Source organism: Seriola lalandi, unplaced genomic scaffold (genome assembly GCF_002814215.2).
Source record: "Seriola lalandi dorsalis isolate HSWRI2012SDOR001 ecotype SW California unplaced genomic scaffold, Sedor1 jcf7180002054735, whole genome shotgun sequence".
NCBI classification, from domain to species: domain Eukaryota; kingdom Metazoa; phylum Chordata; class Actinopteri; order Carangiformes; family Carangidae; genus Seriola; species Seriola lalandi.
This window is the reverse complement of record NW_019525288.1, coordinates 251,078-266,207: the sequence shown is the minus strand read 5'-3', so window position 1 is coordinate 266,207 and position 15,130 is coordinate 251,078. Positions and strand designations below refer to the sequence as shown.

Here is a 15,130-nt window from a genome sequence, read left to right as displayed (position 1 = left end):
TCACATCACTCCACCAAACAAATGAACATAACAGATAGAAATCTAACAGATGCAAGGTTGAATACAGCCCTGAAACAAAAACTAGAACCAGACGAGTTGCCAAAATGAGTAAATCCCCATCTACTCACGCATTATCTCCCTGATGGTGACAGGTTGGGCCAGAGTGGTGGGAGCACTGGGACCCGCCATGTTGTAGGCTCGCACACGGAACTGCAGCTTGTCTCCAGTGGTGAGGTCTCTGACAATCAGGGATGTCCTCTCAGTCAGACCCTGAATGGCTGGTATCCATTCATCAGCTGAGGCCACAAAACACACCAATCACTTGACTGCAGATGTGACTATGGAGATAGAAGTTTATCTGACCCTCTACTTTGATATCACTTTGATTAGATGTGCGGTATTGGAAAGCTGATAGTATAGGGGCTTACAGAAAACAAAGAGAGGTTGCTGCTCTTCACTCTGATTAACTGATTATTGCACATAAACTTTGATGATATACACTATAAAAACAAGCTTCCTTATCAAAAGCATGCAGGGGTTAGCTGCAGCACTTACTGCCCTCCTTGCAGTACTCAACCCCATAACCCTCGAGTTCAGCCGAGCCGATCCTCTCAGGCGGCCGCCACTTCAGCGAGATAGAAGTGTCACTGATGTCTTCGACAACCAGTCCCATGGGCTCACTTGTAGGGGCTGAGAGAGAGGCAGAGGGCAGATAAATGGGCCGTGTTAGTCAGTTACAACATTAATGCAATCATTTCAGAACGGATTACTGATCAGGTGGATGAACCTGATCATGAATTTACAAAGTATGTAAAGTAACAAAATCCCTCCCAAAAGCTTTGTGACAACAAACATGGCTTCAGCTCTATCACCATCATCCATCACAACTTTACTGTTGATCCACCATTATCTTTTATTTTATTTAAGATCCACTTGACAGTTTCATTTCATACGTACAGCAAATTCATGAAACGCCATCAGAATAAGACAGGAGGGTTATTTTATACAATCTGCCAACTGAGTGAGTAATGTGAAAGGACACGCGGTTTTTAAATATAGTCTCTTGTAGATTTACTGACATGTCACCAGGGTCTGTTTTGCTTTCAGTGGCATCTACAGGTTTCCTCTGTCATATGACACGAAGGACACCCCTGATGAATGAGCCTACAAAATTAACTACTGACATGAAAATTATTCTCAAATTTACAAGGATGTCCTCTTGTTGAAACTAGACAATGATGAGTTTTGTTATGTGAAAGCTACACGTGTGTTCTGGAGCAATCCTGACAATGACTTATCAGTGATGTCAAATTACAGTCAAGGTTAAGATGTATTTCAGTTTTTTTTCAGCTACAACTGCTACACTCCTGATTTCACAAACACGGGTTCACCTAGTCTAAGGTAAGCATCAGAGCACATATATGATGCTTGTGCTTTTCTCAGTAATGTTATTATTATAAGCTTTATTTAGTAAGGAAGGTATCTGTTGCTCGAGATCTTGATCTCAAAGCGACTGAGTGCAAACAGACAACCAAGCCTGAACAGATACAAACAGGTCCAAAATAAAAAGTTATACTTCATCCACGGTGCAAAGCAGTGGAAGGCAGTCAGTTTAAGTGGAATGAGTTTGTGTGCATGCCTGTGGGGCCCTGGTGTTCACACAATCTTGAGTGTACAGTACTTGCCAAGTACGGTTGTTAAGTACTGTAGCTGTAATTGTTCATGGTATTGTGTTATCTTGTGTTGTGGAAATAATTTATGGTTGGGAAAGTGGCATGAACTGCAGCTGGTGTAACTATGGAACATGTTTAACATCAAAAAACATTAAACATCTGGGGAAAGATGAGCTGTGCGACTGACCTGCTGGGGCCTGCCGTACTTTGAGTCGCTCAGGACGTGATTTAAATTCGTATTAAAAGACTCCCCACACATTGCTTTTGCCTTGCAAGGAAAGCAAGGCAAAAGAACATATATGCTACAAAAGAAGCATGTACAGTGATACAATATCAACTGTGGCAATTATTGACATAATTGAAGCTTGGTCTATCGAGCAAATCAATGTTAAGAGATAAATTCAAAGTGATGCAACATTAAAAGTCTTTGATTCTTTCCATGCATGTTGCACAGCCAGGAAATATTTATGGTTTTTCCAACCCAGTTACGATCCGGTGTTTGTATGCGCAAAATACTAGGTAATGCATTGCTGTTGTTTTACTGGAAAACAGTCAACGATGTGACAATGATGTGACATCATTCCCAGCTCTGACTTCAGAGGTAAATGGCACGCAGCATTGGGCCTCAGCACAGAATTTCTAAAATAAGGAGAGCTTCCTTTCTCAGAGCTTCTGGTTTTGTAGGGGGCACTTGTGAATGGGGGCTTTTGGAGCTGTAACCACAAAATGTCTGGGAATGACCAACTTACTCAACAACATGATGACAACAAAAAGTGGTATTCCAGTATATTCCAGTATAGGGGTGAATAACAAAAGCTAGGCTACAGAATGACCCGCCACAGGCCATCTTGCTAGTCCGGATCCCACTTTTGCTCTAAGTACAGTAAAAGCAAAAGTCTGGTCAATGTTGTCCTCGTATAATTCCTACTACTACTCGTTGTGCATGGTGCAGTGCACAAGTGAAGAATCCTCCAAACAGCAACGAAGGACATCAGTCAACCATGTATTTTTATGACGTTGCAACTACTTGTTGACAGCATGAGGACTGACTGAAAGGTGCTCAATTTTAGTTGTGACTTCACGTCACAGGACACAGGCTAAGTATACAGTGCAAGGAAATGATGGCAACACTTCTCAGAGGTCAAGGATATCCTTGTGTGTAGAGAGTCACCGCAGCAGGGATTGTTTATAAAGTAGCTCAGGGAAGTCTGGAGTAAAGGTGGAGAACGCAGAGCAAAATCTCATCCAAATGAAAAATCTCATTCAGATGTAAACATTTTTTTCAATATAATTTTGACATCATCATGACGGGACAACCGCATGATTATCAAACCATGCTTAACACTTTCAAACATGTACACTACTGAAAAATGAGCAATATGCAGCCAATTTTTTTTTCTTCCCATTAAAGTCATACACATATAAACACAATTAAGTTTCATTTGCATTTCTAAAACCTACATGACAATCCAACATCTCAAAACGAATAATGCCTACTGCCAACAGGTTGCGGCTCTGGCTCTGGTTCAGCAGCGGGAACCGACTCCACAGGGGTCTCCTCTGCAGGGGGACCGCTTTCTGTTGGGGGGGCACCCTCTGCTGGCGGCGTCTCATTCTCAGCTGGAGCTGCCTCTGCAGGTGCAGCTGCTGGTTCCTGTTCTACCTCTGGAGGTGGAGGTGCATCTGCCTCAGGCTTGCTAACTTCCACCTCTGCTGTTGCCTCCACTGGAGCATCAGCTGATGTGTCCTCTGCTGGTTCCACTGGTTTCTTCTCAGCTGTCTTTGGAAGCTTAGGCTTTGTCATCCTTTCTCGGTGTGAAGCAGTCCGGCTGCTGACTGAAGCTGGTGGTTGTGCGTATCCGCCTCTTCTGCCAAATGACTTCCTCTAACCTACGCTCTCATCCTCTCTCTCACTCTTTTGTTCCCTCCTTGTAGTCTTATAGTCACAACAATGCTTCTTCTGCAGCAGCCTCCACAGTAGCGTGAACCTCTCTGTGTTAAGCAGCTGGTCCCAGCAGAGCCAAGTGCTTCCAGGCCATTATTTATAGAGGGGGATGCCACGGATAGTTTCCTAATCAGCTGTCTTACAAGCGATTGGCCATCTGGATACAATGATGTTCCCTCTTAAATCAACAAGTGGAGGGATGAGATGGTCGTTAAAAATCAAAAAGAGACAATCCAAACCTGAGCCCCCAGCATGTATGATACTGTTACAGAGACCAGGGGATCCAGACCTCTTGATTATGGCACACATCTCTGATTAGTTCACAATTCAGTTAAAATGAAGCGAAATGGCAATTCATTTCGCTTTTTTAACTCCTCGTGTTTCAGTGTTAAGCCCTAAACATGACAAATGCCAGGATGTCCACAAGTATATTCTGCACCAAGAAAGCTCGCCCTTTAAAAATTGACTTCAGATCTTAATTGTGTCTATAACATTAAATATCCATGACAATAAGCAACAATCAACAAACGTTTGCCTCGAGTGATCCGGTCACAAGTGTACAGCTCAAGTACAGGTGTGAACACACCCAAAACCCTTTTGACAGATGTTCATTGAGAGCACATTTGGAGATGGTCTGGGCCACATGTGGCCCTATCTTTCAGCAGCGTGAACACAAATGCATCCTTGGCCACATTGAAGGACCGCCTACTCATGGTCATGTGCCACAGGCTAACTGCATGCACTGTATTTCGCCCAGTGCTTGCTCGTGGTCATTGTTGGGTCTCTATAAATAATTTTATAGACAGTAAGGTCTAGACAAGGTCTGTACGAAAAGTTCCCTGAGATAACCTCTGTTGTGATTTGGCGCCATATAAATAAAAACGGACTTGACTTAACCTCAGAACGGATGAGCAGAGGATCAAATAACCAACCCTGCTCTACCTGAGCCTCAACCTCACCTCTTTAACATGTAAACTAACTCTGTGTGACTTCGGTGTGTTTTTTTTTTCCCGCACATCATCTGACACACAGCAGTTTGCCTTGTACGGTACCTGTTCCTCTATCTGTCTCCTGTGGTGTTGGAATAGAAACAAACACATAACCTTCATGGCTGACATTACTCAGGAATGACCTGTGGATCATCTACTGTATGTGCGACCTATATTTTTTTTTGACACAGAGACCGTCCACAGACTTCTACCATTACAACAAACATGACCCCGTTCCGCTCACAACTACAAGTCAACCAGGGCCCGTGACCCCGGAGAAACCTTAGACTGAGCAAACAAGGCGCGACACAACCCTGGAGCCATCAAAAGTCAGACATGTCAACTTCATCACCATGCACCACTGCTCATCTAGACAAGCCATCAATCAAGTGTGCAAAACAATATTTCTTTTTTTTTTCATTTAGACTAATAATGAATGCATGATCTGCATCTTCAACAGTTTCGTCACTGAAAAAAAAACTCCTTTCAATGAACATGCAGTGTAGCAAATGTGTGAAAATGATTAAATGAACACACGTGGGATGGGAGCAAGTGAAGACCTGCTGGTAAAGACTCACCGACTGGCACAAATGGCTGCGAGGCAGGGCTGTGACGAGACATGCCAATGCCGTTGACAGCATAGATTCGCATTTCATACGCCACTCCTTCAATCATCCGCTTGGCTTCATAGGTGGTGTCGGGGTAAGGGTCAAAGTTCAGCCTCATCCACCTGTAGCTCTGCTTCTTCTTCCGCTCCACCACATAGCCTGAGAATTAACATGGAAGCAACGTTATGTTGTTATCAGCTTGGCTTGTCAGAACGACAAAGGAGGATGCCTCAGAAATAACAAATTACGCATTTTGATGTGTGTGTTGTTTTTTTTGTTTTTTTTACCAATGATGGGTTGTCCACCATCGAACCGAGGTGGGTCCCACTGGATAACACAGGAGTCCTCTCCCACGCTGAGGACTCTGGGAGTCTGGGGAGGATCTGGAACATCTGGGAGGGAAACATTGCTCTTGTATTTAAAAAAAGGGATATTTTATATGTTTTAAAGAAATAAAATACATTTGACATCAAGGCTTCATATATGATGTGATTTTACAACTGTGATAGAGAGCTCTGCCTTACCAACAACTTTCACATTGATATCTGCACAGTCCTCCCCAGCAGGGTTTCGAACCACAACAGAGTAGATTCCCTCGTCCTGCCTCTCAGCCCCCTCGATGGTGAAGACACAGTGGCCCTTGGTGGTTTCGACATGGACCCTACCGTCTCCCTCGGTGACCACCTACACAATGAGAGCCAGAGAAGAGTTACTGGATTGTGACTGACTGGAGCATCTGTTGGTGACTGTCCTCTCACTCTAAACTGATTGACAGCTCTGTTGCACGTACTCGTAAAGATGCTGGTACAGTAGATGTAGCAGAGATACATTAACGCCATGCCACTTTGGGGGAGAGGATAAACATAAAACTTTCCAATATAAAGTTTCTTTAAGTTTTTGTGCATATCATGCTTTTCAAAGACAGAAGCACAACTCCAGATGTCACCATGCAAATGCAGAACCAGTGCTCAAAGGGGCAGTTGTGTTGTGCATGTACTGATTTCTTGTAGTTTGAAATTATAATATAATATATTATATAAAATAATATATATTATAAATATTATAAAATATAATATACAGTAGCTACTGTGCAAAAGTGTTTAGCACTTTAGGCGTTTAGATTCTTATCCATCACGCAATCCCATCAGGGAGGCGTCTGATCAGTCTCAAATTCATTCTGCAGCATGACAACAACTCACAAACACACAGCCAGAGTCATGAAGAACTATCTTCAGCAACAAGAAGAACAAGGAGTCCTGCAACAGATGATCTGGCCCTCACAGAGCCCTGATCTCAACATCATGGAGTAAGTCACACAAACAGACAGAAGACACTGAGACAGACTAAATCCACAGGAAAAACTGTGAAAACTTCTCCAAAATGCTTTGAGACAACCTACCTGCCACGTACCTTGAAAAACTGTGTTTTAAAGGATGGTCACAACTGATTTGAATTAGTTTTTTTCTGTTTACGATTTGTATGAATTGAGAAAAAAAACTATTAATGGCACTGTTTTTGAAAGCATCCTCACTTTTTTAGTGCCTAAGACAATTGCACAGCAATATGTAGTATATTGATCTGGTTGGCAATTACTAAAATCACCAAATGACCTCAAGAGAATCCTTTAGCGTGTAGGGGAAAAGTTAATACCTACAGTAGTTTGTCCAAAAAGAAAAAAAATCTTATCTCAAGCTCCATTTACTGGCTAAAGAAGTAGCTTTAGTTGAACCTGACAGTGAGAAATTTACTTTTTCACACTGTAGAAATCAAGGTTTTCTCTGCAGACACTGGGCTGACAATACTGCACCTGCAAGTTTGATTTTAATGTCTCAAAATGTAAAATAATTCAGTTAAACTTCACAACATGTTAGTTTATTTGATTATATATAGTAATTATGTATTTGAGCATGTAATCCTAGGATTATTTTGCAGAGTCATGTTATAAAATTACCATACACACTTACAGTTTCCTCTGACCTTTGTCCCTCTGAAGGAAGATTCAGAACATGCTCTTACCTTAATGACATGGTGGGATATTGCACTGCATGCATTTTTTTTTTTACCTTGTTGTGGTTATGTAACACTGACACAAAAACAAAACACACGTTGACTGCTAACCGCCGGAGAAGCTGCTTTCTGTCAGTGTTACTGCGGCAGCCTGTCTGTTTCCAGGGTTGTAAATGAGTAAAGCTCAACCTGTTCAGTCAAGTACTTGCAAAATCAATTCTCCTGTGCTTTAATGCTGGCTGCATGCATTATCTTTTCAACACTCAAGTGGGAACACCACTGCAGGGTGAACTTATTGTCAAAGGTCACACATTGGTAAAAGCTGAGAAATATGATCACTGTCGACAGAGTCAGAGTACTTCAAACAGACATATTCATACGGGACATGCATGCTTACTTCCCCATCCTTCATGGTCCAAGAGGTTGCCGGGACTCCGTTCTCCTCTCCATCGGGTTTTACAGAACTAGCCTACATTTGAGCAGAGCAAAGCGGTAAAAGCCGAAGAGAACCAAGAGGGCATGAGCCTCTCTTTCTCCTCAACTCAAAGATCAGTAGGCTGGTAGGCATCATTGAATTGAGCTGTTAGTAGCATTGTACTTATTCAGCTTGGGGGAAAACGTTTAAATATCTCAGCCAAATGTTAGACACATCATTGGGTCTACAGAGGTAACCTGCGCCGTTATTTTCAGCATCAAAATAGTTAGTTGATAAAAGTGTGATCTCCTCAGCTTGTATTATATTAGATCTGTTCTGCATGTTGTTTAAATTCGCCAACATTTTTTCTGAATTAAACATTTCAGCATTACTCAGGCTTTCAAGTTCATTTCTGATAGTGAAGGAGACATTGCCTTCTCGTGAAACCTCAGATTTCAGACCTTACCTACTGCATTCTGGACAGATGGCACATGTTAGACGATGGGTGTGTAGCTGATCAGCCTATTTGCCTGTTTTACCTTCTCTCCCTTGGTCCAGACCACTGTGGGAGCAGGATCTCCAGTGATCGGGACGTCAAGACGCAGTTTGTTGCCAGCCACCACCACGATGGTTGAGTCGGCAGTACGACCCATACAGTCCAGGTGGATCTTAGGAGGATCTTAGAAATTGATGACAGACATGGTGAAAATGGACCGAGCCTTGCATTGTTTTAAATCTGCACACTGAAAGAGAATAAGTTTGCGGTACCTTGGCGCGGCACATAATCGATCTTCACCTCTAGGAGCACAAGAGAAAAAAAAAGAAAGTGAGAAATTGTTTAAATATAATTTAGCTTGTGTGTGGTAATGAATGCATGAAAAGAGTAATTATTACCCAAGAAATTGAGTTTGGCGGAAAGGTTGAAAGCGTAGCCATCTGGCACAAAATTATAGTCCCCCTCGTCCTCTGGTTTGACATCATCAATGGTCAGTTTGTGGATCCTAAAAAAGATCAAAAGTTTACTTCATAGTCTTATCGGATACAGTATATGCAACATATTGAATGCATCCATAAAAGTGTCCTCACCTGCCAATATGTGTGATATTCACTCTCTCATCGGACTTGACCTCTACGCCATTCTTATACCAGGTTCCCCTCACGTTCTCATCTGACACCTCACACTTGAAAACTGCCTGGTCCTTCGCCTTCACTGTGAGGTCTGCAATGCTCTGGTAGACCTCCAGGTCTTTCTCTACGTAGTCAGAAAAAAAGCACACACACACACACACACAAACAGGCTCAGAGTGCAGACAGTGGAAACGATGGAGGCCGTCATACTTCAGAGTAGGTGCTACTTTATGAGACAACGGAATAAGATGCACTAATAAGATAATGTGATTAAAAGAAATAGATGCAGCTATTGTATGTTGGGATAATATGGTAATAATATGTTCGAGTGTGAGGTGTTCATCTTTGTGCAGCCTTTGTGTGTTGTATCATAGCAACAGACACAAAGGGGGATAATTGGATTTATGGTAGAAAATGAAGTGGGAGGATATGAAGACCAGATGCAGGAGCTTGAGGCTGATACTGTATATCACAAGAAATAATGTACATGGGAGCTATTGAAGTTATCCCAAAGAAACTGTTATCTGGGCGAGATAACTCACACCAGGCTCCTTGTAAAGGTTACAGGAGTTTCATGTCAGCGCGCCACGTCAGCCCGGGAGGGTGAATAACGTGGGAATGGCATTATAATGGGAGTTCAGTGTTGATCCCTGCTGCGCGATGGCAGCTGGTAATTCTTGGCAGGGTTGGTGTTCGATTAACAAGCCAAACAAACATAACAGGACTGAGAGCAGAAAAAAAAAAAGACTGGGTTTAAATCTACACACAACAACCCCTGGGAAACACACACATGTGCATGAATATATATATGCAAAAGTAAGAGTATATATATTCAATATGTAGCCAGGACTAAATTATTTCCTCTACAAGAAAACACAGGAGGTCAAACTAAACTATAATGAAACACTGATGGCTGTAATGTAGGTTTTTCGGTTCATAATGAATACTGAGCTAAGATGAAAGGATTACTGGGTGGTAAAAAAAAAAGTGGGTGAGACTCGCTGAGGTTTTTATTTTGCCTACGTCCGAGTGCTGACGAGTTTGAACCGTCACAATCCACCGTTTTAAGATCACCTGTGGATTCAAATAAAGACTTCTAAGCATATTTATCGAACTTAAATCTTCACTTACAAAATATCCCATGTCTTAAATACACACACAAAAAAAACACCATATTGTTGAAAAGAAATTCTACCTTAGAATCACACTTACAAAATTCTGAGGCTGCAGATCTTTCATCAACATCATCAGGCTGTTGAGACTTGGTACTAGAGGAAAATCTATCATCTAGTAATGAAACATACTTTTAAACCACAACTTGCTCTTTATATGATTTTTTACTGTCATGGAAAATTTGTGCCTGAGATATTGAAGATTTTTGAAGCAAAACGCAAAATGAGGTTGCTGCAGGTGAGACTGAGTGAGTATCATGGGAATGTAGAATTTTAACTGTCAACGTGGTGTGTGGTAGTTTTTGTCATAAACTATATTGAAATTGAAATTTTTCTTTTAGTTACACATGATGATATAGCTGCTACTGAATGAGAATGTGTGACAAAGAAACATTAAATCAACACAACAAAATGACAACACAGCAAACAAAGACCAGAGAGAGAGAGAGACCAGGTTGCTTGTGCAGACCTGTGCCCTTCAGGTGAAATATTGTCCAAGTCTTCTAACTTTAGCTGGTATGCTGGAATTGCTGCAGTAACCTTGGCAGAATGATGCGACCAATGGCAAGAGCCATTATATCCCAAGGATAGACCGCATGCCAGGAGTGGCAAAGCCATGTGACTATTGGTAGGGTATGAGAATGAGCACTTGGAGTATTCATCACTGACAAAAAGAGGTTCATACTCATACTGTACTCACAGCTCTCAGCACACAGCACGACTGACACTCACCCTGCACCATGAGCTCAGCCATCGACTCGCCGCCATTTGTTTTAACCTTGTAGTGGCCGCAGTCTTCTTTCGTGGCCTCATTAATGATCAGAATATGTTTGCAGCCGTCTTTCTTGAAGCGGTACTTGAAAGACTCGTCTCTTGTCAGTTCCACACCGTCTTTCTCCCTGCACAGAAATTCACACAGCAACCAAACTGATTGCGATTAAAAGTATCATACTGTAATTAAACTTCAGGACCAGGATTCAAGAGCTGGTCAAAAACATCATATGGCATGAATCCAAGCTCCAAAGTCCTCTTACTATTTCTGGAGCTTTCAACCATATCTCACATTGTTACATATACGACCACTCGTTTTCACATGACCGAAAGTTCACATTCAGGTCACATGATGACAACTGAGCCAGCTCGATTTACTGAATGAAATGATTGTGAGATGTTGTTGAAAGCTTTGAAAACAAGTGGTAAGTGACCTTTGAGCTGATAGTAGATTACCATACACTGTCCCCAGAGATCAAGAAATAACATCCATGCACAGGCTAATTTAACCAAAAAGTTTTATAAAGGTTAGTAATCAGATTTATGACTGATAGGGTGCATGGATCTTTGTGGTTTCTTCATGTCCAAATGAACTTCTAAGCTTCATCAAAAGCGATTTTTCTCTTTTGTATTTTGATCTTTGGCTTCTTGTTCCAAAGAAAAGGAATTTGGACTCAAGTAAAAGCCTACACACATTTGCAGCAAATTTCTCCTTCAGATAAAGGTCACATGGAACATACTAAAATGCTGATGTGACCTTTTCATTGAGGTGATAATTTACAGCTCGCAGCAATACTTCAGTCTGTCAGAGGTCTGGCATCTGTCTGTGGACATGACAAACTCAAATGCCATCTGCTGGGTGCCTGAGCAACAAACACTGTGTATGACTGACTGAAAAAGAGACTAAATTAAATCTGATTAGATTTGATTTAATGACACTTAACCTGGGAGCTTCTTCAATCCACCCATGGCTGATTGAGTTTATTGATTAATGCTTATTGCTTTAGGAACTGAATGGTTTTTGGGGACTTGCCTGGAATTTGATTTGTACTGGTAGTTTTAAGTTGTAATAGTTTTTGATGATTACTTTTTAAGATTTATGATCCAAGGGCATGAAATTTCCATTACGAAAAGACAGCTGGTTTGTGAGGTTAAAGAAAAATGTCTAACCATTTAACATTGGCTCCTTCCTCTGAGACTTCGCACTCCAACTCCACCCGCTCACCCTTCATGACCATCTGATCCTCCAGATTCTTCACAATCAGGACAGGAGGCTCTGCAGAAAACAGATAAGAAAGAGAGACTCAACTGAAACTCTTAATCTTGCAAATGTGCATCCTCTGGATTGTTTCCTCTAAACCTTAATTACCTTTAACAAAGAGCTCAGTGGTGCATTTCTCCTCCCCCACCACACAGCAGTATGCAGCATCATCTGCCAAGGAGCAGTGGTTGATGGTGAGGTAGCGCATGTTGCCAACACTCTCAAATATGTACCTTGACAAAGGACAGGATGATTTTCACACACTGACGGCACTGTTTCAATCTATTTAACACTTTGACTACATATTATTTTTCAGAAAACTGAAATCTCAACAACTAAAAGAAAATGTTTTTGTTTCTGTTATGACACTTACTTGCTAGTGATGTAATGAAAGGAGCAGGTAGGGAATTCATGAAAGAGGTTAGAGAGAAAAATGAAAAATAATTATTAACACAGTTGCATGACAATGTACAGGTACAGCATGTTGAGGTGAATTCAAACCTTCCAGTTGGTTGAATTTCTTTCCCGTTCTTCAGCCATTTCACATCAACATCTGGATTGGCGACCTGAACAGCTAGTTTTATTTTATGCCCCTTTGTCACTTGGTAGGCAGGATCCATCTTTTTGAGGAAAGCTGCGTTTCAGAGTGTACACACAACACGATAATCACTCACTGCTTATTTACATTTTGTTAGGATTAGACCAAAGTCACAAAGTCTGCATTCAAACCTTGGCTCTTTTTCTCTTCCTTCTTCATCTTCTTCAGTCTCTTCAGCATGCCTCTGAGGTCGGTAATGCCATACTGAAAAGCGATCTTCTCGTATTCTGAAGCAGGAGCTTTGCTGAGAATCTCCCACACGTCCACGTCGGGCTCTGTGCTCATCTGCACAACTCTGATACATGTAAACCAGAGGAAGATGTTAAAACTAGTTATTTAGCTCAGTTTGCGAGTTACATTATGAATATAGAGTAAAGGAAGTAGGCTCTAACAGAGATACATTAACACCAACATTTTGGTAACACCTCACCAACAGATTAGCTATTTATTTTATTCACAACTAATTCACAATTAACTATCAATGAACTAACAAGCGAGTGATGATGATCAGCTTCATACATTGTTTGCTAATTTAGAGCAATAAATGAGGTCGGTAGGTTGAAAACGTAGCCTAAATTATAATTGTGCGTAAAAATCTCTTTACTAGTTTAAGCACATATTGAATGCTCATTGTTTTTATATGCAAATACGGATTATTCACGGGGCCGATTGGACCAGTGTCCTGGGCCCTCCGACCTCTAGGGGGCCTCCAAACCCCCGGTAACTGTTGCCTTACCCTGGCTTTTTTTTTTTCATTTTTTTCTTTTTTGTTGTTGATAAAATCACATAAATTAGTTGAGTGTGTGTATGTTGAAATACGAACTAACAAATGCAGAGTTACTTTCTTTGCAAATAAAAATATTATGATTGGTTTGCTGGATGTATCTGTAGCATGATGATGACGAGTCAGGTCAAAGGTCAGATGGTGACCGTGGGCTTTTAGCGGTACCGCCGGCTGGTTGCGAACTGAAATTCGGACAAAGATACAATCTATCTTGACTTTTTTAAAAAGTCATCTACTAGCTTGCTAGCATTAATAAAGAGCCTGGAGAGGATGCTAACGATGCTACGTCGCAGAGGCGTTGGACAGTAACCAGGCAACAGCCACTGACGTTAGTTCATCCGCATGAAACGGGGGCAGAGAGCCACAGTCCAGCGACAGACACCTGTTCAACTGCCCCACCCTCAACACCACCTGAGTAGGTTACCAGTTTATCAGCCCCACAATTGATTACTTTCTACCTGTTTTACCACATTGTGAGAATTAAAAATGAACCTAGAACAACACTAAGGCAACAACGCTAGAACTCTGGTAACTACTGGCAACAGAGTAGGAAGTCGTCAGAGACCTGGACTTTAATGACGTAGTGCAGGAGTTTTCGAGGAGAAAGGCCAAAAAGAGGACTGTCCAATGAGGTAGGTTTTCTCTCATATTATTATAGAGTATCCTTATTTAATGTATATGTTCCACCATGTTGTATTAATACAATGAGAGGTAGTTGTCATTGGTTGGTTTTTGAAAAAAAACGACTTAGATCTATTTGTAGATCTACCTAAGCAGAGCAGTCTCTCTCGCTCTCTCTCTGTCTTTGTCTCTGTCTCTCTGTCTTGCTGTATTTGGCTCTGTGTCTCTCTCTCTCTCTCTCTCTCTCTCTCCCTCCCTCTTTCTGGGTGTGTGTGATGGAAGAATCTGAATCATAGCACTGTTTTGGTGGAGGTGCGGCAGTATGTGCTTGTGTATGCCATTCAGCTATTGTTGCTGTTGGTCCAGGAAAGTTTTGTCTAATCATGTATTGTAAATCCTGTATGATAAAATATATCTACAGGTGTTGATATTGTCCTTCAGGTTGTGGCCATAGGCTGAAGACTATCAGTGTAAATCCTGTACAAGCTACAGGTGTTTCCAATAGATAGTAGCCTCCACTGATGTGAGGGGAGCAGAGTGGGGGCTCAGGGCTCAGGGGGCTCCAAGATTTTGTGCACAGGGGCCTCTGGATTCTTAATTTCCAATATTTTGTTGGAGCTGTTTCACCACCGTCTTAAATGTATCCAGATTTTTCCAACTGTGAGCTGAGAATTGTGGGAGAAAAGTACACTAAAAAAATCAACCATTTAGTACGCATGCTGCCGTATGTGAGAATACTTCTTGTTACTTTTCTAGTGTGAAGACACTACATATTAAACACCTGCTTAGAAACAGTCTTCCCCTTCTTCCTGCTCTCTCTGTCCCTTTTTACCACACCTGTCCACTAAGTGCCCTCAGTGACTTTTCTTTCTCAGCCAATCATGTGACCGCTGATTGCATTTGTAAGTAGCCATATGCCTGCAGCTTCCGCCCATCAACTCATTAGCTCATCAGTACAGTCTATGTAGACAGAAGTTTTTTTCTGAGCTGCTTGTCATGTTATTTGTTGTTTTTCTTTATTTGCCTCTATGCCTGATTGATCAGAGTCAAGTGTTTTTGTAAATGCTCCTCTTGTTTATTTAACTGTTTACGAGTACTGTGAACACCTTGTTACCTGGATAGTGAGATATTAATAGTATTTTGTTAAATGACTGGTCT

The 15,130-nt window shown here is 41.5% G+C and overlaps 1 protein-coding gene across 1 annotated transcript in view; it reads right to left on the bottom strand.

Annotated features, from left to right (window-relative positions):
* Positions 1-15,130, bottom strand: part of mybpc3 (myosin binding protein C3) — a 33,707-nt gene that overhangs the window by 6,054 nt on the left and 12,523 nt on the right. The window contains exons 11-26 of the mRNA XM_087178778.1: positions 12,699-12,862; positions 12,471-12,603; positions 12,343-12,345; positions 12,078-12,202; positions 11,879-11,984; positions 10,670-10,836; positions 8,724-8,889; positions 8,532-8,638; positions 8,406-8,435; positions 8,177-8,316; positions 7,620-7,691; positions 5,740-5,899; positions 5,503-5,607; positions 5,186-5,374; positions 556-690; positions 129-296 (exon numbers count right to left, since the gene is read on the bottom strand). Of these exons, the coding sequence (XP_087034904.1) occupies positions 129-296; positions 556-690; positions 5,186-5,374; positions 5,503-5,607; positions 5,740-5,899; positions 7,620-7,691; positions 8,177-8,316; positions 8,406-8,435; positions 8,532-8,638; positions 8,724-8,889; positions 10,670-10,836; positions 11,879-11,984; positions 12,078-12,202; positions 12,343-12,345; positions 12,471-12,603; positions 12,699-12,862 (1,970 nt within the window). The remainder of the gene's footprint in view (positions 1-128; positions 297-555; positions 691-5,185; positions 5,375-5,502; positions 5,608-5,739; positions 5,900-7,619; positions 7,692-8,176; positions 8,317-8,405; positions 8,436-8,531; positions 8,639-8,723; positions 8,890-10,669; positions 10,837-11,878; positions 11,985-12,077; positions 12,203-12,342; positions 12,346-12,470; positions 12,604-12,698; positions 12,863-15,130) is intronic.